The sequence below is a fragment of the Myodes glareolus genome, chromosome 5 (genome assembly GCF_982192425.1).
Source record: "Myodes glareolus chromosome 5, mMyoGla1.1, whole genome shotgun sequence".
NCBI classification, from domain to species: Eukaryota; Metazoa; Chordata; class Mammalia; order Rodentia; family Cricetidae; genus Myodes; species Myodes glareolus.
In genome coordinates this window covers 109,274,121-109,299,975 of record NC_142030.1, presented here as the reverse complement: position 1 = coordinate 109,299,975, position 25,855 = coordinate 109,274,121, and the positions used below count along the sequence as shown (strand labels likewise).

The window sequence follows — 25,855 nt, the reverse complement described above, 5'->3', positions numbered from 1 at the left end:
CATAGCAGGGAAGCTAAATGCAACAGGACTACGTTCTGCTGTCAATCATCAGGTCCAGTCCCGTGGATCCTCTTTCTCCAATAAGGTGCCCTCTTCTAATAGTCTCCCCAACCTTCCCAAACAGTATCCCCAACTAGGATCCAAATGTTCAAACACATGCACCTATGGAGGACATTTTACATTCAAGCCACAGTAGTGACTTTCCTTTGCCCAACAGGAAAGTAACTCTTTATCAACAAATTGATCAACTTTCCTCTTAAGATCAAGTGACAAGAGAGATCAGTCTGATAAGAGGGCACAGAAGCCCTCCTGCAAGGAAATTTACGGCAATGAAAGCCAGGTTCATATTCCTTACAAGTCCTACTGCTTCACTCATGTCTAAAGAAGTTTAAGGAGACAGCGTGAGGGCCCTCTTTTGAAGAACAGAAGAGGATTCAGTGGATTTTTTTTTTCTAGATGGACTGCCCATACTGAAGTAGGTCAGTGTCTACCTCCATGCAACAGTCCTTACAGGCTCATTATGAAGTTCCTCCCTTCTGGAACCATCCCCAAGAATTACGTAAAACCAAAGACTTGGACTGGAAACCTTAGTTCTCAGTATGTTCCTCACAGGAATCAGTAGCATGAACAGTAACCCCTGTTCTTTTTGTGCATGCATGCACATGTAGTTGAAGGTGCATGTGCACATGTGTGTGGTGCATGTGGAGGACAGAGATCAATGGCATTGGTATTCCTCAATCACTCAATACACCATTTCTCTTTTGAGGCCAGTTTCCTCACTGAGTCTGCAACCCCTTGATTCATGGAAACTGCTTGGCCACAGAACCCCAGGGATCCCCTATCTCTAGCTCTCTATGCTAGGCCTGTAAGTACACCATTCTGACTGACTTTAAGTAGGTTCTGGTTTTCAACCCCAAACCCTCATGCCTCGGCACCAAGCACTTTGCCAACTGAATGTCTTTCTAGCCCCGACAGTGTGTGATTTCTGAGCCAACATGGAAACTCATCGCTTTCTGCTTCACAACCTTGCCGTGTTAGAGGAGGGAGTACCATGGAGAAACAGGCCCATGTTTTCCAAGCAGATTTGTTGATACATAGCCTGTTTCTGCTACATCTTGCTTGACTCTCTTGCCTTGGGAAGGTTACTTAGCATCTTTGCATCTCAAACTCATTATTAGAAAATGTAGTTAATGATAAGCACTACTGTTTGAATTACATGCACATATGCATACACACACACACACACACACACACACACACACACACACACACACACTTTTCCTGACTCATAACAAGGATTATTTAAAGCTAAGCTATTCACTTGTCTCTTAGTCAGACTGCAGACTTTTTGTGATTCTCCAAGCCCCTCTAGTCTTGCTTCCCACACATTTCTAGGCACTGTTATCGCCAGGTGCAGCCTTCTGATCATGCAAACAAGTGCTCGGCACCTCCTGTACTCTCAGCCCTACACTGTGCTACCCACAACAAGTGCCTGGGCTGTGCTCCTTGATCTCTCTAAACCCAGCCCACTCCTCAGCTTCCTCCTTCCTTAGTGGCACCTTCCTCTACGTGCTCTGGCCACCCAAGTCCTTTCTCTTTTTTTGAATTTTAGCAACAGGCCCTGCACACTTCCATAAACTCTGGAATTGGCAAACACTGGGGTTGAATCTGGCTCCCATGATTACTAAACATGTGACCTTGACCAAGCAGTTGGTGAGCTTCTCTGGGCATTGGCAACAACCCCATGGATTTCAAATGTGTGTTTCTCTAAGAATCACCAGAATTTCTTAAAATTACCGGCATGTCCCTATACATGTTCTGGGTTAACTAAGTCCTTTAAGATTTTTTTTTTAAACTGTAGGTATGTATTAATGTAGAACTGTGCATGGGAGTGCAGGCACACATAGAGACCAGAAGAGAAAGTCAGATCTCCTGGAGCTGGAGACACAAGTTGTTTTGAGAAACCAACATAGATGCTGGGAATCAAAACTGATGCTCTCCCAAACAGCCAGGGCTTTAACTGCAGAACTATGTCCTAGCTTAGAAAGTTTACTTCTAACAAGTTGCACTGTGCACTGTGATATTGTGCCTTGGCCTCACTTGAAGAATCACTTTGGGCCTTGTAGGACTGTGAAGAGAGGCAATGGAAATAATATTTAAAGATTGCTTATTCAGGAATTACTGCAAAAACCACAACCTTTTCTTTTCGTTCATGAAACAGGGCAAAAATGGATTTAAAAAGAAACTGCAGAGATGCTCTCGTTCTGATTTTGGCCTCATTTCACGCATGAAGAGAGAATACCATATTGTAGCATTTCTCACTTAGAGAGAAAAGCTCAAATTGTGTGGGCATTGCCCTTTCCATGGCTCTCCTGGCACCTGACATAAAGGCTTTCAGTTTTAGATATGAGCTCAGACATATGTATTACCCAGCAAAGCAATCTTTTTATACTAGCGACTGTTTTTAACACACACCCACACATAGGGTGGGATGTATCAAGAATCTGTTTGTGGAGGTTATCCAACATAATGTTTTCTCTTCCTCTGTGTTTGTGGTTCCGCATGCTCAAGCTGAGAAGCTGAGAATCTTGACCAAAGAGCAAGACACATGCTTTTCTTAGTAGAAAATGTGCTAGGAGAAAAAGAACCAGATATGGAGGGAAAACTGTGTATAACGACATATTTGGCAGCAGGAAACTGAATACACTGTCTTGTGTGTGATCCACCCAGTGGGAAAAGCATTTTCAAAGGGAATAGAAGAAAATCTCCTTAGGATACAGTGTCAGAGACCAGAGCAGTAGCCTCTTCTGTAATTGATTTTGCACCCTCCATGCAATTTTCTTTTCTGTATGTTTGGGACTGGGACTCAATAATATCCAAAAACCTCCTTCAATTGTTCTGTCTTATGAGGGTACTCCACAGGAAATGGGACTTGTGACATCCAAAATTCTCCTGGCATTCCAGAAAACTGAATAAAAATCAGTGACAGATTCTGATCATTATATATATATATATATATATATATATATATATATATATATATATATATATATATAAATGTGTGTGTGTGTGTGTGTGTGTCACACATACATGTGTACAAGTGTGGCAGCAGGAGGTGGGTGTCAGGTACCCTCCTCTATCATTCTCCACTTTATTCTTTTGAGTCGGGTTCCGTTCTTGAGCATGGAACTCACAGTAATTGGGTTGTTTTGTTGTTGCTTTTTCTAACCAGGTGGCCACCAACAAGCTCCAGAGACCTTCCAGCTCTGCCCCTCACAGCACTAGGATTACGTGATGTTACCACTCACTACTTCTTTCATGGGTGCTGGGGACCTGAACTCAATACACATGCTTGTGAATCAAGTACTGTAAGCTAATGAGACATCTCTCTAGCCATAAAATGATGCTTCAAACACAGATTTTGAACAACTCAAAAAAAGAAGAACCTACCAATTTTCAGCACCATTGCAAAGGACTTGTAAGAGTCTGCCAGAGGAGCTTCTTAAGATTTTGGAAAATGAGGGCAACACCCCTGCAAAGCGGCTTTTAGCTCCTTGCCTGACCTCTGACCTCTGGCCACTTTATTTTAAATATCTATTGTTGCTCCTGGTTCACATATCTATGCACTTTTACTATGACATTTATCTTTATCACAAAAAGGAAAAGAAAACACAAAACTCAGGAAACACCTGCCTTTGTAGCCCTTCTCCCCTCCACCCCCCATCACAGGTACCGAACAAGTGTAAATTACACCAGTAAGGGACCAAACAAAGCTTTCGCCACAGTTTTCCTTTTTGTTAGAGAAAGTGACTGCAAATCAACAGAAACATAGCCTTTACCCACTAAATGAAACACATTCCTCATTATATAATTAACCAAAACACAATTGTATGTAATATAATTACTCAAGACTACAATTACATAAAAGTAATGGCACAGGGTAGATGGCAATGACTTTCAAGTAATCAAAAATAATGAGAGCTTCCTTGATTGTATATTAAAGTATCAAAGAGATCCCAATTGACAAATGTCCTATATTGATCTGCAGTACATAAAATACTGCACCAGCTGATGAATTTGGAAGCTTCTCCCTTGCCAGGAATAAAGACTTGGGGTGGTAGCCATTCCATGTAATAGCTTTGGTTTGGGGATTTCAAAATTAGCACATTTTAATGAAGCACACATTTTATTATCCACTTTCACAGCTGGTCAAATGAAAAAAAACCCACAAAGATCAAAAAGTCTGTGTGAAAACAAAAAAAGAAGTCAGTATAGTGTGTCGGTGATCGCATGTGAAATGGTATTTATTATCAGAAATGTGTGCTATGCTTCATCTAACTTTAGCAGTCATTTCCAGAATTAGCAGAGACCATGTTCTCTACGGCTGATTTCCCAGGTTCCCCAATCTTGACACCTGACACTTTTCATCGTTTCTCCCCTGCACTGGGACACTCACTCCCGAACTCCCTTAACTCTGCCCTACATTTTTTTAATGCTTGGCTGTAGCCACCAAATCTGATGTGTTCCTTCTTAGTTCTCACAGACAGCATAGGACCAAATTCTTCAAGTACAAAGGCCCTCTTTGTGATGATTTCAAGTCCACACCCCAGCCTTCTGGAAGCCATGAATGCTGCCTTCATGACCTATGAGCTGAACTGTAGCAACGAACACAAGACATGGTAAATTGCAAGACAAGGCGTCGGTTACGTGCTACTCAGGAAATAAATTTTAACAAGGAAATTATCATATGCTATTAGTTATAATACTATAGTGCTATAGTACTAGAGATTCTAAATGCAAAATCAAAGCATTTTGAATTGATAACATTTGTGAGTCATGTATTTTGCACGCAGTTCTGTGGTGCTATCTCCTACCATCTTTTGCCTACTGTCACCTTTGCCAAGCATGATCTTGCCTTATCCTTTATGATGTGATTCAGTCACCTTCACAAACTTCCTCAGTCTCATTCCTTATTGTCACAGTGGTATCAAATTATTGGAATCATGTGTACTTACTGGTGACAATATTTCTAAAATAGGTATATTTGAATTTACAGCAGCAACTAGCTAATGTAGCCAAGAACTTTTAATACTAACACACATGTAAACACGTAATCTCATCTCCCAACCAGCTCAAGGGATTAAGCAGAATTCGAAGAATGAGGCAGGTAGGTGCTACAGTAGGGATATGGCAAAATCCTTCTGAAATTTAGCATCTATTGTCTTTGGTTTTCTGACTTCAAATCTGGAAATTTCCAACAGAAGAGAAGTCACATTTCAGGAGAGATATAACTGAAAACCGACTGTCATGCTAGATCTCTGGGTTGCAAAAAAAAGAACTGACTCTCACTGGCCTACTGTCTGGTCTCTTTGAAGCTAAGGAAACTGTGGGTGGGGTTGGTGACAGTAGGTCCAGCCATCCCAAACTGAGGACATCCTTGTTGAGCACAGCCAAACCTTTAGCAGTAGATTTCCTAAAGCTTTATGCCATAGGAGGGATCCCCAGAGCAGTTGAAGACTGAAATGGTTTAAGGGAGAAGTAATTCCTCCCTCTTTCATGCTTTACTCTTAACTTTAAAATAATCAAATGTTGTTTATGCATAAAATTTTAATCCTTTCACAAATTTGTATTTTGATTTAATTTACATATCCCATTTACTGCAAGTCGACACGAAGAGAGACTCAACTAATTTAAACTGTTTTTCTCTGGGCCCGAAATCCTTTCAGAAGTATTTTCCATTAGGCGACTCAATTATGTCTAATGTGGTTAATGTCAGCAGATTAGAATTTTGCTTAAAGAAACTCATATTTAGAACAGGAGAACTGGAAGGGGTGGGAGAACAGAGGAGACAAGACAATAATTACCTGTCTTTGATGCTACACAGATCAATGTGTAAATCACTAAAATTCCCCAGGGAACCTTGCTGAACTGAAATGAGGTCCTTGGGCTGGTTATCAATAAAGATGAGCCTCATGCAGCCTTGGAAAGCCTTAATGGGATTTAAGCATTGGGAATCGGAGAGATTGTCGGGGCACCCTGTGGGACAGAGAGAAAAGACGAAGAACACTGAAATGATCTGTCATTGCTTTGGCAACCTATTGATGGAGGATCCTGAGTTCTAATTATTTGAGCACTTTTTTATTCTCAGCAGGGGACACTTATGTCGTAAATCCAGGCTCAGAAGGAGGGGCAGAAATGATGCAAAATGGGTGTATTCAGTCACTATAAAGGAAAAAATTGCCACAGGGAATATCATTGGTATAACTTTTACCTTAACTCCACCCGTGTGTGTGTGTGTGTGTGTGTGTGTGTGTGTGTGTGTGTGTGTGTGTGTGTGTCATGCCTGCAGATGCATTGTTTCATGGGAGCATCTATAGAAGGCAGGGGTTGATATCAGTATGTCTTACCACTTTCCCTTTAGTCTTTTAGATAAGATCTCTCTGTGAATCAAAGGCTGCCCAATTTACCTAGACTTTGGTCATGAGCCCCAGGGATCTGTGTTCACTCTTCTCTTTGCTTTTTATAACACTGTCTCTTTACCCAACCTGGACTTGGATTAACTGGGTCATCAGTGAGCCTCAGGAGCCTGTTTATCTCAACACTGGAATTCAAGGTATTCCATGCCATGCCCAGTATTTTATAGATACTGAGAATCCAAACTTAGAATCTCATGCTTACTTGGCAAGCATTTTACTAACTGAGTCTTACACACACACACACACACACACACACACACACACACACACACTTTTTTTTTTCTGCTGGAAACCTTTTTGTCTTTCTTTTGAATGACATCCTTCACATATTGTTCACATATTGTAAGTGCTTGGAAATGTTGGTTTTGTCTCAAAACACACATCCAAATTCACAATGCGATTCTAAATTACACTTTCTTTCTAAGGAAATCATGCTCTGCTAAGGATGACAGTAAAGTAATTGTCTGGCTAATTGTGGAGCATTAACAGGCTTAGTTCACGAGAAAGGTACTCTCAGAAGTCAAGCAGGAGTTTTGACATGCTGTGCAAAGCAAATCCAGACATTAAGAGAACTGCCTGCTTAAGTGCGCATAGTTATAGGCTGTAACAGCACATGCAGAAGGTTAACCCCACACATCTTAATAAGTGTTCTATAGAGATAAAATCGCTTTGCCCGGTTTAGCATCACCTGCAGCCAGGACAATGTACTCCCGGTTAAGACAGGTGAAGACCAAGCAGGTAGACAAGCATGTGTGCTCTTACAAACTCCATCTCAGTGGTTTTAAAAGGTTCAGAGCAAATGGGAATAGAGCCTGAAAATACAGCAATAAGCCATAAATAATGGGGAATTATTTAAGCCATCGCTATTAGACAGTCACTGCAGGGCTGAAGCCCAGCAGCTGGTTACCAGCTCACAGGCACACTATAAAATGAAGAGATGTTACAACTTCTAATTGAAACTGTAGAGAGAATTTATGGAAGTTGACTGTTATTGCCGAGGCTCGTTTTTCACCTTCCTTAAGTTTACAGTCTGTGTGTGAGGGTTTGTTTAAACACTGTTCAAATCATAGATAAATCTTCACATTCTAAGTATAACACCCCTGGAAACACACCCAGAATTTAGCACTATTCTAGAAAGGGGAGGAGAGCCATTTGCCTCTGTGATATTTTAGATGATTACCGTAACATGATTATTCAAAGCCATTTTGCCTGCAAATAAATTCCTGACCATCATTCTCTCTCCTTTGCTAAAATATAGTGTGTGATTCAGAATCCACACCTTATGGTTGAGACCACGGCTCTGCATTTGTTCCATTCATTTGCTTTCACTAGGGGGCTACAGTGAACACAGATTTGAATCTTCTCCATACATATGCTATCTCTATAGTCATCTACAGATTATTATGATTTTCTTAACCTTTGAGTAACAACGCATATGAGTATGGGTGTGTAAATGCCACAGCCCATGCATGGAGATTACAGGACAACTACAGGAGTTGGTACTTTCTAATTGTCTGAGGATGGGTCTTTGGTTTGACAGTGTGCACATCAGGTTCACTGGCATGAGCTGCCTGAAGATTATAGATATGTGCTACAGAGGCTGGCTTTCCAGAGGCTCCAAACATTGAAACACAGGTCCTTATGCTTACACAGCAAGTCCTTTATGACTGAGCTCTCTTGACAACCTACCAATTATTTTATTTCCACAAACAGCAGTCTTGTTATATTTTATATGAAAATATTATCACTTAAACATGCATGCCCTTGCTGTGAATGTAGTGGTGACTGTAGGTGAAGGGCAGTGGGACTTCCTCATACTAAAAGCCAACCTCATTGTTCTTGTTCCACATTGCTTCCTTCCAAGGAGACCCTACATATGAATTCTGTACTTATGCAAAGACCATTATGTGTTTCAAGCCTTCCATGTTTTTCCTTGGGAAGAAAGGGATGATTTGTAAATTTTGGAGCTAAAAGACTACAGGGGTTTTGATGTAGCTCAGTGTAGAATGTATGATTCGATTTGGGAGACTCCAGGTATAGTTTATTGCTATTATTATTATTATTATTAATGAAAAGAGAGAATGCAGGCAAGCATGTGCATCCATGCATATATGAAAGTCAGAGGACAGCTTTATTAAACCAATTCTCTTCTTCCACTCCAGTTTCTAAGGATAGAACTCAAGCCCTCAGGTTTGAGTAACAAGGGCCTTTGCCTAGGGAGACCTCCTGCCATTTCTTCAGTAAATGCTATTTTTCAATGCTTGTCTTCAGCTACCTCATTAAAAGGAACTGTCAAGTCTAGGGCAGGGTAATTTTATGCTCCCTTCAACAAGATCACAACCAGTGTGTGTCAGTCTCTCAGCTGTGTTGGGGGAAGCGTGGGGGAGAGTTAGAGTTGAATGTGGATGTGGTGCTGTGTGGAGAGCATGTTTGAGGTTTGGGTGCATGGAGACCAGTGCCTTTTACATGCCGAGTAAGCCCTCCACCACTAAACGTCACTGAGCCTGTATTCTGTTCTTGCTTCTATCTCCCAGCAGTTCTGAAACGGTTCGCTGTGTTCTAGGAAAGTAAGTATAAGGACTGTATTTTAAGTGTTTGACATCAGAGAGCTGTGAGGACTAAGTGTGGCTCACACTTACAGAAGATGTGGCTTCTGTAAACAAACCACGACTACAGAAATAGGCACTATCTCTTTTAATAAAAGATATATATTTAAAATATTCAAGGGGGCATTGTATATATCGTATGAGAGAAGAATAAATGAAAATTAAAAAAATAATCAACATAGGTGTATTGATAAAAATGTTAAGATGTTACGTAAGCTTTGGCCATCCAAGTTTATTTTAGCTTGTGTCTCTGGAAGTAGTGCAAGGATTTAGCAAACGTTAGAAAAAGCAGCCATGGCTCCCCTTCTGGAGTCCCTAGCTCCTATCTACTTTTCTCTGTCTCCTTCCATGACTGTAGGTGAACTCCAAGGTATGGGAAGCAGGAGATAATGCTCACAAAAAAGAGAGGCTGTGGAGCGACCTAGATGACTGAGCAGGCCGCTGGTGCCTCCCACTTGAGTTTTCCCTCTTGTAGGTACTTTTTGACTCTCAGTTCCTTTTCTCTCAGTTTTCAGCTGACGTTTTCCTTTCCAGTGTGACCAAAGAGCTTGGCATGGTTATTAGAACTCTTTTGTTGACTTATGTAACCCAGGTCTTGTAACCCCAGTTTTTTTCTGTCCTCAGCACCGCTCTAGATCAGCATACGTTGGCACAGTTGCCTGAGGTTTTTGTTTCTCACTTTTTGTTGCTTTTTGTGCATGCATGTATGCATGCAGGGCTGTGGGGAGGATAGCCTAATTAACACAGCACATGGTGGCATAATTCCCCTGTCCTTTTATTTGAAGTCTCAAAAGCTAGGGAATTTACCTCCAAAGTAGTAACTGTTTCCAGAATAAATGCTCAGGCGGGAGGTGTCTGGAGCTGGGGAAGCGGCATCGTGATCCAATGTAAGAGTGACGCGGTTTCTTCTGGCATTGATGCTGACAGAATGCCACAGGCCATCATTCAAGTCACTGCCTGCAAAAGAAACAGGGAGGGGTATTTCATGAGGGTCATCCCTCTCTTCTGACGCACAACTTAGTCTCTTTTCCTAAGCCATTTCTGATAGTTTTGGCTGAGAAACAAAGGGGACAGACCGAAATATGTGGGGCATCTGCGCTAAACAAAGGCATGCCATATATTAATTAAGATGGTGATTAGTGACTGAAGAGGAAAAAGCAATCCTTCAAAATGAGACCAGCAATGATATCCCCATAAACAATTGTTTTACGAGATGGTTCCAAGAATCAAAACCAGGACTTAGCATAACCGATGCATGCCCTCTACCACTGGGCTGCACTGGTCCTGATAAATTATTTAATTGTTCAGGATCATTGCCTTCATTTTTTTTCCTGTTGCTGTGATAAAATATCCTGATAAAATTAACTCAAGGGAGACAGGGTTTATTTCATCTCACCGTTCAAGGATACAGTCCGCAGTGGCAGGGAAGTCAAGCAACAGAAACTTGACATTCCACAATTAGGAAACAGAGAAGGATGAAAACAGGCTGCTGCTCAACTTGCTTTCTCCACTGTGCACAGTCCAGGATCAGATCCCTAGTCCAGGGAATGGTCCTGCCCTCCAATAAGATGGGTCTTTACACATCAACTACTATAATCAAGGAAGTCCCTCACACATATTCTCAGTATAACCTTAGTTTCTGTAATCCATCTTGAGTGTGCCTGAAGGCTTGCTCCTGGTTGAATCTAGATCCCATCAAGGTGACGACTAACATTAATCACCACAGCTATACCAGGGCAGTTTGATTTAAGACTATCATATGCTTTTAACAATCCTCTTCAACATACTACTAGCCTTCCCCATGGCCCATACTATCTCACTCTCCACACGCTTGCTTCTACTTTCATGTCAGATTACTGAAGTGGACAAGGCCAGCCCCACTGCAAGGCAGATCGAGTTCCTTACTGTAGTCAGGGCCAGATTAAATCAATACCAACTGTAGCAATTTTAATATATTTAGTTGACTGTACATGTGATTGTGGGGGGTGTGTACATGTGGAGATCAAAGAATAATTTCTGTGAATTGAATCTTTCCTTCCACTACTTGAATTCAGGAATTGAACTCATGATACCTATTTGGTATCAGAATTATGGGATCAAACATGATTAGAGGACAATCCCAGAGCATTTGGAGGGCAAAAGGTGACTTATTAAAAGCAAACACTCCTGATGTTTTGCCCCGTCTCTCTTTCAGCTGCTGTGCAATACTGCCCCGCCTTACTAAGGGAGCTGCATTAGGAATTAATCATGAAGGGCCAATTAATTACGCTCAAAAATTTTCCATCTATGGAGACTTCTGTTTGATTATGCTTCACTGAGCACTGAAGAAAACAGCTATATTGAGTGTTCAGACCACAATGACACAGAACCATGCAAGTTCATCATTCAGACAATCTTCAGCTTGCCTGGCTGGACACTGAATTGCTTTCCTTCTAGTTGCCTCAGTTTCCTCACCTGCAAAAGGGTGTCCTGTACTTAAAGATGGCTCTAGGGATTGTAACTACTCCTATAATTGTATGCTTAAGTATTTGGGCTCGCATGAACTAACACTGACAGGCAAAACCATGAATCCCAAACACCACTGGGCCTGGAAAAGTGCAGATAATAACACATTCCTTTGAATTTTGTAATGAACCACAGTTAAAAGGTAGGGGCAATTATATAAAGGGTTAAAACACTATTCTTTGACATTGGACAAATGAGAAAGACAGATACATTGACACGCCAGACAATGGACATTTAGACTGCCTCTAGGCATAACCTTGCTGTTTGTACTCACAGAAGCTATGATTACCCACATAAAACCTACATAAAATTTGGCTCACCAACACTCTGTCAGAGAGTGTGAGGAGCTTGTGACGATTCAACCCATCATGTTTTCTACTCAGTTAATGGTTGCTGGATGAGAGGCCATCTTCATTAGTGCAGTCACTATTAAGATACCTGGAACCTGTAACTCCTGACCCATGTTCCTGTACACAACACCATGAAACTCACTGGTTATTAAAACTGGACCCATGAAAGTAGAAAGGGGACCAGTTTGGAATGTGACGGGACCAATACGAGTTGGGGGGTCAGGAGAGAGAGTGAGAATGTAAAGGGGTGAATATGGTCAAAATATACATGTGTGAAATAGTTATAATGAAACAAATTACATGTAGTTAATATATGCCGATAAAAATCAAAGACAAAATCAACCCAACAACAAATAGTCGCAAACTTCCAACTCTAAGTGAGACAGTGATGAGAGGCAAGGAAAAAAGAGAACTTACTGCCTCTGTATGTGAAGTCTAGGAATGTTTCACTGAGTAGGTATGAAACAGTTTTGTCCAGTGAACAAAAATTCTAGGAGACAGATATCTGCTCAGACAACAAAGAAATAGATAATGGAAACTAGAAAAATAAAAATGAAAAAGAGATGGACAGTCAAAGCAGTCCCCCAAGCCTTGGGTGCCAGGACAAGAAGAGTCCAGCAAGAACCTTTGAAACCGGTTTCTGAAGAATATTTTACTCAAATCAACTTCCTTAGAATGTCTGTGGAGGGAATCTGGGCATTTTCACTAGAACAAACAAGCAACAAAACCTCATGAAGTGGATGGGGTTGAGGAGTAGGTCAAGGGCAGATCCCTGCATTTCACACTCAACAATCCCTGGGACCCAGGGAAAAGCTAAAGACAATGGCATCAGCATTTATAATTCTGGCATGCCTCTGAGGGAATAGGTGGGGACAGGAGAATCTGCAAAACTTGAAGGCCAGCTAACCCCACTGACACACTGAGTCTCAGGCCCTTTCTCATGACAAGGTGGAAGGAAATGAGCAAGATCCAAAGATTGTTCTCTGACTCTCCATGTGTATTCTCGGGTCCCAACACTGCTGACAGGTGCTCCACAGCCTCACAAAGGAACACATGGACTTACTTTTCCCTAACTCTTATCTCCCCACTCCTACCACACACACGGAAAAAAGTATCTATATATAATATGTGCATGTGTGCTTGTGTGTGTGTGTGAGAGAGAGAGAGAGACAGAGAGAGAGAGAGAGACAGAGAGAGAGAGAAGGAGAGAGAGAGAAGGAGAGATTCCAATGAATCTCCAGAAATTCAAATCACTAGTGCAGGTCATGGAAAACAATGAGAGGTCTTTAATTTAGGAATAGTCAAGATAGAGGAGCGTTTTCTCAGAGGGCCATATGAGTCCAGAAGCAGTGCTCGTCAGTTCTTCCCAATGGTGAAGATCACCCCAAACGACCAGCAGAGAAAGCAAAGCCAGCTGAGGAACACTAGAGAAGACTTAGCAGAAGCCCCTGGAGCCTTCACTGTGAAGCCCTCTGGGAGGAAGGTAGAAAGAGGGTTGCTTGGCTTTGAGTTGTCAGGGCAGAGTGAGCAGCTTCTGTGTGGAGAATCTGCACAGGGCAGTCTCAGTACCAGGCCTGGAGCCCAGCTGTGCTCCCAGCAGGGTAGCTGTGCCCCATCTGCTCAGAGAAGACCAGATGGCACAGACCCACCATGTGCACAGTCCCCTCAACATCTGCTTCCTGTGGAGGGGAGACCCAGAAGCTTCTCCATCTGGTGGCCCTACCTTATCCTTCAGACAGCCATCACAGACTAGGTAGGATTTGGGTTTGGGCCATGGTGACTGTGCTAATTAGGTAAGGCTTCTGTCAGGTGATTCCTAGGGATGAACATTTGATATTTTGAAAAAGCATTTGAGGTATAAGCCAACTGTTGGTCTGCTTTGCTTTCATTTGCATACTAATTTGAATAGATCTCCACAACACATAAAGTTGTATTTGAAAGCAAACTATGGACTGAACTGGAAGAGGAAGTATGTTTCACCATTCAGGATTTGATTAGTACCCAGGAACCAAGCATTTGGCTAGTCATAGACCACAATGGAGAAGGCTATACACAAAGACTTGTTTTGCTCTATGCATAAGTCCATCATCTTGCCTCATTACAGATGCACAGCATCAGAGAAGATGGTTGAGGTATAGATGTAGGAGTCAGAGCCTTCCCTTATCTGATCATATGTGAATTCGGATCCTTTCCAATGTCATTATCCATATCTGTCTGTGTTTAACTGTTGGTGTGTGTATGTATGTGTGTGTGTATGTGTGTCTCTGTGTTTATAGGTTTGTACATACATGTGTATGTGCGGGCAAGAGTTTGATCAGAGATCTTCCTCAAACACGCTCCAAAATTTTTTTTGAGACAACTTTTTCATTTAACCTACAGTGTGATATTTCTGACTAGCTCAATGGTCATTGCACTCTAGGGGTCGTCCTGTCTCTAGTTCTCTGAGTTAACACTATAGTCAGGACCATTGTACCCAGCCTTTTATGTGCTTGCTAACAGTCTGAACTCAAAATTCCATGCTTTTGCAGAAAGCACCAATGAATGCACCTCTCAAGACCTCGACTTTCTTGATTTTTTTAAAGAGTTCTGTATTCATTGGGTGCGGTTGTACAATGTAGGTGTAGGATAGACAGGTGCCATAGTGCGCATGTGGTGATGTCAGAGACAACGTTGTGGACTTAGCTCTTCCCCTTTATGTGGAATTGGATTTTGAACTCAGGCCATGGAATGTGTAGCCAGTGCTCTAAAATAGCAGTTTTAATAGAACAAGGAACACCAGGGGATGTTTTGAAAGGACAGATGCTGGACTTCATGAGACATTAATGAAGCCACATTTCTGTAGCATCTCAGACATGGAAAGGCTCAAGGATCCCCCAAGGACTGGGCTGTGCAGCCAGACAGAGGGCTGTTTCTCTCTGGAGTTCAGGGGAATGAAGAAGCTAGGGAAAGAAAACAGAAAACAAGCTATTATCAAGGAAACATGAACTAGATCCCAAGGGAGTGAGGTAGCACGCCCTCCTCTATGATGTTCTTTTTATTCAGGAGTCATTTCTACTTCATTCTGTAAATAATAAACTTATCTGTAAAATATGTAAAATAAATATGTAAAATAAACATTCTGTAAAAAATAACATATCTAGATATTCTCCAGAGTTTGATCGTTGAGAAAAATTTATTAGAGCCAGCAAGATCACTCAGCAAATGTAGGCTCTTCCCAACAAACAAGCCTACAGAAGCAAGTTCAACATCTTGAACACACGAAGTAAAGAAGAGAACTGATCCCTGCCAGCTGTTCTCTGGCCTTCACCTGTACTTCATAGCATGCGTATGCATGTGTAAACACAGAGGAACAAAAAACCCTTATTTTAAAAGACAAGCCGGGGGATGGGGATGGAGTTCAGTGTCCAGAGAAGTTGCCCAGCATGCAAAGGCCTTATGTTCAATCTCCATAACATGCAAACAAGAAGTCCAGCAGAATACAAAGCTGAAGTTAATATATTCAAAATTAGAGAGAGTCCTCTGGGGTCAGGTTGCCCCCTCTCAGACTTCAGCTCTGAGTGAACAGGCAGCTCTCAAGGAGAACAGAAAAGCACCAGTGTGGGGTAGAGCAGTGTTAACAGCATTGCCCCTAGGGGTCACATCAGGGCTTTCAGTACCACAAGATGTAGGAACTGAGTCTTAACACATTCTTACTTCTGGGAGGGCCCCTGGGTTGTGGCAAAGTTCTCCAAATTTTAAGTGATGACAGAAAATGATAGTTTGTTACAACGATCAAGATTCAGAACTCTGACTTTTAAAGCATAGTGTCTTGATGGTGAGTGCTTAATCCAAGGGACACTGGATGGTCTCAGAAATGGCTTGCTTTGATCCCATTCATCCACCCTATTATTGGGTGTGTGTACGTGTGTGTATGTGTGTGTACATGCATGTGTGTGTGACAGAGAGAGAGATAAAGAGAGAGAGAGAGAGGAAGAAGAAGAAGAAGAAGGAGGAGGAGGAGGAGGAGGAGGAGGAGGAGGAGGAGGAGAAGGAGAAGAAGAAGAAGAAGAAGAAGAAGAAGAAGAAGAAGAAGAAGAAGAAGAAGAAGAAGAAGAAGAAGAAGAAGAAGAAGAAGAAGAAGAAGAATGATGTAGGTGGGCCTTCTGTCTATGTGTTATTTTCATTGGTTAATAAAGAGACTGCCTTGGCCCTTTGATAGGACAGAAAATTATGTAGGCGGAGTAAACAGAACAGAACGCTGGGAAGAGGGCAATGAGGCAGACACCATGGAGCCAGCCACCAGGTCAGACATGCTGAATATTTCCCGGTAAGCCACCACCTTGTGGTGCTACACAGATTATTAGAAATGGGTTAATGAAGATGTGAGAGTTAGCCATTAACTAACTCTCTAGAGATAATGGGCCAAGCAGTGTTTAAATGAATACAATTTGTGTGTTGTTATTTCCAGGGCTAAGCAAGTCATGCGGGAGTTGGGTGGGATGAAAAGCAGGCCTTCTCGCAGCTCCTCACTACAGATAAAGAAGAAGAAAAAGAAAAAGAAGAAGAGGAAGAAGAAGAAGAAGAAGAAGAAGAAGAAGAAGAAGAAGAAGAAGAAGAAGAAGAAGAAGAAGAAGAAGAAGAAGAAGAACCAAGTCATAGAATCAGAAATTTGAACCACTCTCCCAAAATAACAAATGATAGTACCTAGCCTGGAAACTCTTCTCTTCCCTTAACAACCCTCATTCCAAATGAGTCTTTTCCACACCAAGAAAAAAGGGAAGCTGCACAGAGGGACTAAAAGCAGACAGACTACTGGATTTCTTCCCCTGTTCTGTGATAACACTGTGATTTTCAAATTTGATTACCACTCTGGTTGAATCTGGAATTCCCCAATAGACTTGTCTCCATATGGGTCTGTGAGGGCACTGTCAAAGGGAATCACCGAGTGGTGAATATCTTCCCATGGCAGATGGTATTTTTCAGTGGCAGTTCAGAAATAGAGAGATACGGGGGGGAAACCGTACTGCTTTGCCTGTCCAATTCCACAGCCTGCCGGTACGTCTATGCAGTTGCTTCTACTGCTGCTGCTGCTGCTGTTACCATCCTTTGCTGGCAACTAAATCAAGTTCATTTAGCCTCCAGCTGCTCTCCAGGAATTCTCTAGGTCTTCATAACTGGAACTGCTAATACATGAGCCTTATAGCTGAGCCAGTACTGGGTTCTCAGCCTTTCTCATTATTTGAAAACAATTGTTGCACTATCAATCCAATACTTGTAAGCCAATCTAATAGATGCCCATTGCAGTATACATTCTGTTGGCTATACTCCTTCAAAGAAACTTGACTGGTACACTTATATCACGCATTTTTAAAATGATGCCCATTTCTCATCAAATCTAAGCCTAAATACAGACAACTTTCATTGGTCCTGTGTGTCTATTTCTGAAAGCTCTCCATTTGTTCAAAACTTCATCCAGTGAGAGTTTGTCATGACCTTCATGACTGATAATTGGTGCAAATGGACTACTCACTTTTGCCCATACTTAGTTTTTGACATTCTAAAGTAGAGGTTCTTAACTCTTGGAGGTTGAACAACCCTTTCATAGGTGTCACACATCAGGTACCCTGCATATCAGATAGTTACAGTACTCAGAGCAGTAGTAAATTATGGTTGTGAAGTAGAAATGAAAATAATTTTGTCTGAGATCACCACAACAATAGAGATTATGTTAAGTGGTCAGACCATTAGAAAGTTTGAAACCCCTGACCTAGAGAACAGACAATATTATGTATTGATTTGAAATGCAAATTTGTGCATTATTTCTGGAACGTGATATATCTACAATATCAAACACTTTACAAATGTACTATTTCATTTTCCATAGATGTTGTTTGAAGAATTAATTCTAAATATTGAGGCCTGAAGCCAAGATGTAAGATGTTGATAGTTCGTGAGGCCATTGTTTTCAATTGTAAAAGTTCAAAATGATCAGTGTTTCTAAGAAAACTAAGTTAGTTGAATTGAATATGGTAGATTCATGTTAATTACAAAGAAACACTGCCAGTGTCCTATAGAGTGAAATGCCAATGGTTTCTAAAACTACAGACTCGACTGTCAGCTCGAAAACTGGCTCAGGAGTTAGAGCACTTGCTACTCTTACAGAGCAGTGGAGTTCAGTTCCCAGTGACTGCCTGCAATACCCTCGTCTGGCCCATGTAGGTATCCATACTCACATGATCAAATATCTTCCCTCCACACACACACATAAATAAAAATAAAATAAATATTTTACATTTCAAAACCAACATATATAGACTGATAAAATTATGTATTGTTTTTGTGGTTTTGCCTATAAAGAATTAGAACTTTCAGTTTTTAACTATAAAATAGTGGGTCTTTTAAAATTATGGATAATAAAAAAGTGAGAAGCAAATTCAGTTGAAACGAAAGGTATTATGTGGACCTTCATTTACCCTCTGAGTTTCTTCCATTCCCTAGATTTCAGCTTGACACATAAAGGGAAGTGAAGATAGAGAGACAGAGAGCATGAGCAGACAGACAGAGAGCATGAGCAGACAGACAGAGAGCATGAACAGACAGACAGAGAGCATGAGCAGACAGACAGAGAGCATGAGCAGGCAGACAGAGAGCATGAGCAGACAGACAGAGAGAATGAGCAGACAGAGAGCATGAGCAGACAGAGAGCATGAGCTTCCATCTGTTTTCCCAGAAACCAAGTTAAGGCCAGAAGAATTTTTTACATGAAGAAAATGAAGAGAAGACAGAGAGCAGGAAGAGAGGGAGAGAGAGAGATGAAGGGGGAGAGAAAAGATAGAAACTTTCTAGTTTTGCAAGTGAACTTTCAAAACATAGATTATGAAAATACCTAGGAGCATGCTCTGTCAGTCCTGGAGACTTCCTAAAGCTAACAAGAGTCATTTCCTGTTCTTCTGTCAAAGACAGTGAAACAGAAAGCCAGAAGTTAGTGCTATGGTGCTATAAGAGGCAGGGCAGTAATCAGATGTGGGGGGGTCTTAAGACACATTGTTACTCCCTCTACCAGCAGCCCACTATGGCTGCCAAATTTGCCTCTGCGCTCTCTATCTTTATCCCTTTCTTTTCCCTTTCCTTCTTCATTCCTTCCTTCCTTATTTCCTTCCTTCCTTCCTTCCTTCCTTCCTTCCTTCCTTCCTTCCTTCCTTCCTTCCTTCCTTCCTTCCTTCCTTCCTTCCTTCCTTTCTTTTTTTGAGGCTGGGTCTCATAATCAGCCTGCTTTAGCCTCCTAAGTGCCAGTGCCTTAATCACAGGCAAACACCACTATGCCTGGCCAGCCTTAGGTTTCATTTTGTAACTGCTTTACTGAAATATATTTCATACATTGTGTATCTTATCTGCCTAGAGATCACTGCTCAATAGAATTTTGCATATTCAGGTTTCTGAAACCACTAAAATAATGATTTTTTAAAGTATTTTTTCCATTCTGCACACATGTAACTTTACCTACTATTCTCCAGTTTCCTCCTGTCTCCACTTCTAGTCCTGTTCATTGACATTTCACCTGCCTCTAAGAATTTACCTTTTTTGATCTGTCACAAATATAATGTGTAATACATTGCACTTCACTACTTAACTTAAAGATTGTAAGGTTAACCCGATTTGGAAAGGAAAAATAATATTTCTGACTTAATTATGCTCCATTGTGAAGATATTCCATACTGTGTTTACTTACTCACTGATCCTTGATATTTGTGTTGCCTTCAGTTTGAATTAGTGTGAATAACTATGCTATGCATATTTGAGAATATAGAATAGAATGATTCTTTGTTCTATGTTCACGTATGTGTACATTGGAGGAGACATTTCTGGGTTACATGGTAATTCCACATGACTCCCTTTGGAGAACCACAGCAAAATTTATTAAGTTGATTTGCTAGTTTATATTACCACTGGACCACTTGAAACGAAGATACTGATTTTATATTTAGGTCATGTGTGTTCTGTATGTATGTGGGGGAGTGGAAATATACATGTGTACATGCATGCAGAGAACAGAGGTCAATCAAAAATGTGTTTCTTAGCCACTTTTCACTTTGACTTTTAATTATATTTTATTTTGCATATATGAATATTTTGCCTGCTTGTATGGTTGCACGTTACATACAAGCCTGATGCCCACAGCAGAGAGAATAAGATCCTCTGGAAATGGAGTTGCAGATGACTGTGAGCCACCATATAGATGCTAGGATTTTGAAACTGGGTCCCTGAAAGTATAGTTAGAAGTTAGTAGCTCTTCACTGGTAAGCCTCCTAATTTCCAGCCCTTCCACTTTGAGTTTTGATAAGGTATCTCTCAATAGCATTAGAATCAATAAATCAGTTAGGCTGGCTGGCCAGCAAGCTATCCTGGAACTTACTTTGTAGATCAGGCTGGCTTCAAATTCACAGAGATCTGCCTACCACTGTCTCGAGAATTCTAAGAAAAAAGGGATGAGCCACCACCGCGCAGCGACACCCACTTTTTAAGGGTGGTCCATATGCTTTACTGGATTGACCATCTCTCTAGTCCTCATGATGCTGTGAAGAAGGAAAAGCAGTCATTTGTGCTTAGGGTATGAATGTCTTGGCATATCAGGATCAGTCATGACTAGACACAGTTACGTACAGAGGTGGAAGGAACATAGTCCAGGCTGGAACACAGATCTTAAACCCAGGTGAACCTGCTGCAGTTTTTCCCCACTACCTATTATCATTTACTTAAACACTGACATACTTTTCAGGAACTTAGACATATTTTTAAATCTTTCTAAAGCTATTTCTCTCTATATATAATACACAGAAGAGACTAGCATGGGTTGGAAGTTTAGGCTTCCTATTCCTCATAAAACCCAATTCAGTTGTTTTTCAAGAATGTCATAACATTTATTCAAAGATACTTTCAATTTTTGTGAGAACCAAGAAGGGAATATAGACATAAATCAATGAAGAAGGCAATCTCAGAGGGTCAATTTCATGGTAAAAGATCATGTTGTAACTACTCTATTAAACTCTACTGCCTGAGCCATCCTTTTCTTAGACACCATATTTCTATCCATTATCAAATGTTAATAGTTCTGCCTTGCATATTGTAGACTGGATTATCACATGTGGTATTTTGTTTCCTCCCCATTTTTGTATGCATGTGTATTTGTGTATGTGTGCACATTTGTCAGGGTGTACAAGTGTATATGTTCATGTAAAAGCCAGAACTCAGTATCAAATACTTTCTCACCCACTTTTGCTTACTGCTCACTGGCTGATTCTATGAGATAGGCTGTCAGCATTCTTTGGGAATCCTTGCCTCTGCCTCTCTGTTCCTCTTCCTCTCTGCCCCTCTGCACCTCTGCCTCTGGCTCACTGATACTTTGGAATAGATGTGATGGTTCACGTGTTGTTTATAACTGCATGTTTGGGATCAAAGTGAGGACCTCAAGTTTGTAATGTAAAATCTTTACCCAACTTATTCTGATACTTTTATTCTTGTGACCACAGCAGGGTTCCAAGATTGTCAGCCCTTTGTCCTACTTCCTGCCTTCTTCTGGTATAGGCAACCTGCTTATTTAAAGAGAAAGATACTCATTTTTATTTTGTGTGGGGCTGGGGCTCAAAAGTGGGACCTTGTGTCTACCAAGGAAGTCTATACCAGTAACACCAAGCTATATATATCCCAACCCTTGGTTTGTAGTCAAGGTTGCACTGTTGCCCAGGCCAACCTCAAACTCATAGTTTTCCTCTGTCTGTAATGGATGTTTCTCTCCCACCCACCAATTCCTGAATAACCACTCAAAGGCTTAATATTAATTACAAACGGTTTGACTGATTATCTCAGGCTTTTTGTTAATTAGCTCTTACAACTAAATCAACCCATCTCTATTAGTCTATGTTTTACCACAAGGCTTGCAGCTTGTTGCCTCATATTTTGCTTCTTCTGCAGCTGCTGATATCTTTCTGACTCTATCTTCTATTTTTCTGCATTTTTGCCTGCATTTTCCACCTGACTCTATTCTGCCTGGTTATTAATCAAAGCAGCTTCTTTATAAACCATTGGTAATAAAATATATTCACAGAATACAGAAGGGTACCTCACATCATATGTCTACTCCTCAGTAATGGGATTACATACATATGCCATCATACCTAGCCAATGAGAAGGCTTGTTATGATGTCAGTGTCCCTGAGATGTATTGTGCAGGGAGAGAATGAAGCATCTTGCTTATCTTACACCTTATCATAATGCGGACTGTCTTTTCACAGTTATGTCTACTAAATCTTGAACTCTGTGCTTGATCGGATGGCTTGCTGTGACAGTAATGGCGCTTGGCTCTGCATTTATAAACCTTTAGTAATGAAATTTTCTTATCAGCATGATCAATTTTAATAAATCAAATATGCACAAATAATCACAGATGCTGAGAGTTCAATAGTATAACAGCCATGTCAGCCTGCATAAGACCTGTGCAGGATTGAGCCCATCAACACTACATCATGGAGCTGGGAAGGTTTTCTAGGCAATTAACAATGGCAGTGAAGAGAAGGAGACTGCATTTTCAGTAGTATAGTCACTGGGAAGTTTCTCGTGCTCCTGTAAATGGTCTCTCATACACGTCACTATGAGCAATTCTCATTAAAGTTATTGGTTCACATAAAAAGAAGACATGAGAGTATTGAAAGATCATTTGGAAAGAGGAACTGGTCTACTCAGAGAAGGAGGGACAAAATAAGACAGTAGGATAAACCTGATTAAAAATATCTCCATGCATGTATGAAAATGTAACAATGGAGTCCTCATTCCAGGATGAACAACTTAAAAAAATCATACACACAAGCGAACCAAACAGTAGGTTTATCCTGAATACACTGATCCCCCCAATGTCTTATAAATCCACTATCTGATCCATTCATTTGGGCCATGTTATTTACAGCCTTGTGTTCTTAATTAACAATTTGTCTGTGTAAGCCTCCCGTCCCAGTGGAATGAAAAGTAGCTAGGGGTCAGAGTCTGAGTCATGTTTCTGTGTCTCCCTTGGCATCGACAGGGCCATGTCCTGCCCTCTCCAAATGCTCCTTGATTGATGGAACATCCAAGCAGCTGAAACTCCACTGCCAAATGTCAGCAGCAGGCCCTCTCGTTGCATTGTCCATAAATGACTGGCTCAAGCTTTCCTAATTGTGCAATCCTGGCTTATGATTCAAGGCACCATGGATCTGGAAGCCTTGGGTCAGCATATGAGAGGGTGACTGTCTGGTGTTGTCATCACTAGTGTCTGACAGAAACATGAGACTGAATATGACAGTGCTGTCTTTCTAGTACAGACCTGAGTGTCTAGTTGTAACTGCTGCACACTGAAGTTACATTTAAGCCTGAGACCATTCCCATCCCCAAGTTGCACTTCATCCCTAACCAGCCCTGCTTCCTCTGTACTGGTCCTGTTCTGAGATTTGCTCTCCAAGTATCCTGAGTTCTCATGGAATCTTAAGAGGCTGGTTCTGGCCCCAAATATCCTTTATGGTTGGAGTAATCTTCTCATTAATGGCTTGGTCAAATTCTATTCATTCTACAGGAGAATTAGAAAAAAAAATCCTTCCTTCTCATGTCATGTGTCTTTCTTGTGCTTTCCTGTAACCTGTGCCCCTATTCCTCACCTTCAGATGAGACATAGGACCTGCTGGGGAATGCAACTTTCATCTGGCCTCTATCTTGTGCAGAAGGAAAAACCCTAAAGCTTAAATTCAAGAGAATCAAATCGAATTATCAAAGGCATTAGCAAAGTGGAAACTCAGAACCTGGAAGGGAATAATGGCATGTGTAGTTACTAGATTATTCTGTTCTGATAATGATGATAGTAATCAATTGCCCTCATGGAACATTCATCTAGCAACCAGTGGAAGCAGATGCAGAGATTCACAGCAGAGCACTGGGCTGAGTTACTACAGCCCAGTCAAAGAGCAGCAATAATATGAGCGAAGGGGTCAAGATCATAATGGGGATACCCACTGAGACAACTTACCTGAGCTAATGGGAGTTCACTGGCTCCAGACTGACAGTGGGGGAAACAACATAGGACCAAACTAGGCTCTCTGAATGTGAGTGACAGTTGTATGGCTTGGGCAGTCTGTGGAGTCACTAGAAGTATGACCGGGACTGCTTGAACTAGCCTTTTGGAGCCTATTCTCTTTGGATGAATACCTTGCTCAACCTAAATATAGGGGAGGGGTGCCCTCGGTTCTGCCTCAAAGTGATGTGCTAGACTTTGTTGACTCCCTATGGGAAGCCTTACCTTAAAGGGGTCGATGGGGGGGGTGGCTGAAAGGTGTAGGGAGTGGGAAGAGGGATGAGAATGGGAACTGAGACTAGTACAGAAAATGAGAATTTTTTTAAAAAAAAATTAGTTAATTAAAAAATAATGATAATGATCTAATTTCCTACGAACCATGCTGGAGTAAGCATGGAAAAACAGAAGTGAGTTAAGAAAATAAACTTAATCATACCCATTTCTCAAGCCCGAGAAAGCTACAAATATGTCAAAGACTACTGCTATGATAAATATTTTCAACTTTGGCATGATGCAATGAATCCTAAGCAGCTTTAACTGTCAACTTGACACAGTCCAGCGTCACATGAGAAAGGAGTCTCAGTTGAAGGATTGCTGTGATCAGGTTGACTTATATAAATGTTTGTAGGGAATGTCTTGTTTTTTGATTGACAGAGGTGGATTTAGTCTACTGGAGAGGTTCCTGTCCCTGGACATCTGTCATCGGCATGATCTTGACAGTAAGCTGGTAAGCAGCATTCTTCCATGGTTTTCATGGGTTTCCATGCAGATTCCTGTTGAGTTCTTGACTTGATTTCCCTTAAAGATGGGCTATATGGCTTACAATCTAGACTAAATCCTTTCTTCTGCTACACTGCTTTTGGTCAGAGTGTTTTATCAGAGAAGCAGATTTGAAACTAGACCTCTTGAAAGTCCAATAACTGCTTTTCTCAATTTCTCATAATGTAGAATGTCTCTTCACAGTTCTGTCTATTGAATCTTGAACTTTGCACTCAGACAGCTTGCTGTGACAGTTACGGCACTTGACTCTGTGTTTATTTGTCCTCATTAATGGGATTTTCTTATCAATGTGATTTTAGCTAAAAGACTAAGCCATTAATGATAATTTAAATGAAGCTGAGGATGTGGTTCCTAGACTCATCCTGTTTATTTGATGTACAGATGGAGGCTAGTTATAATGGCTTACATAAAAGCGGGCAGTGTTAGGGGAGCCACTGTTAATTCCAAGGCTGTAGACTATAACCATCTGGCCACCAGCATTAATCAGACAGACACTTCCTTCCTATACCACAACCAATTCAGTATCTCTTAGCTTCAGCGGCTTGTATTTTATAGATGTTTCCACTGAGGGCATCTCCTTCTTAGGTTTGACATCTTCTATAGCATACAATTGCTATAATACAAATGTTTATTAAAATTCCTACTAGCTCCTTTTTCTTTTAAATTTATATTTTTCAGAAATGTTTGTCAGGTCCACTTCATTCATTATTTTGTGGTGAACATGGATTAAAATGTTAGATAACATGAGCAAAAAGAGATTTTCTATCTTTTAAACTGTTTATTTCAGGCATTTTCTCATAATACCATAAAGCTACCTAATAGGAGATTAACAGAATTATATTTAAATACTTGACTCCCAATTCTCTATAAATGACAAAAAGGTATAGATATCTACTCTGTGATACATACAGCACCTCTGTTACAAAACCATATTATGAAACTTGCGAATTTTCATTTTCTTATTCTATTTGTTACAGTAAAATATTGTGTTTAAGAAGCATGGATTCTTAGAGGTTCTGTTACATCTCAGTAACACTCTCAATGACGACCAGACCTTTAACATAGTTCTCT

General features: G+C 41.0%; 1 protein-coding gene across 1 annotated transcript in view; it reads right to left on the bottom strand.

Moving 5' to 3' along the window:
• Cntnap5 (contactin associated protein family member 5) overlaps positions 1–25,855 on the bottom strand; it is a 908,928-nt gene that overhangs the window by 375,092 nt on the left and 507,981 nt on the right. Inside the window, exons 9-10 of the mRNA XM_087906619.1 lie at positions 9,890–10,039; positions 5,865–6,036 (exon numbers count right to left, since the gene is read on the bottom strand). Of these exons, the coding sequence (XP_087762745.1) occupies positions 5,865–6,036; positions 9,890–10,039 (322 nt within the window). The remainder of the gene's footprint in view (positions 1–5,864; positions 6,037–9,889; positions 10,040–25,855) is intronic.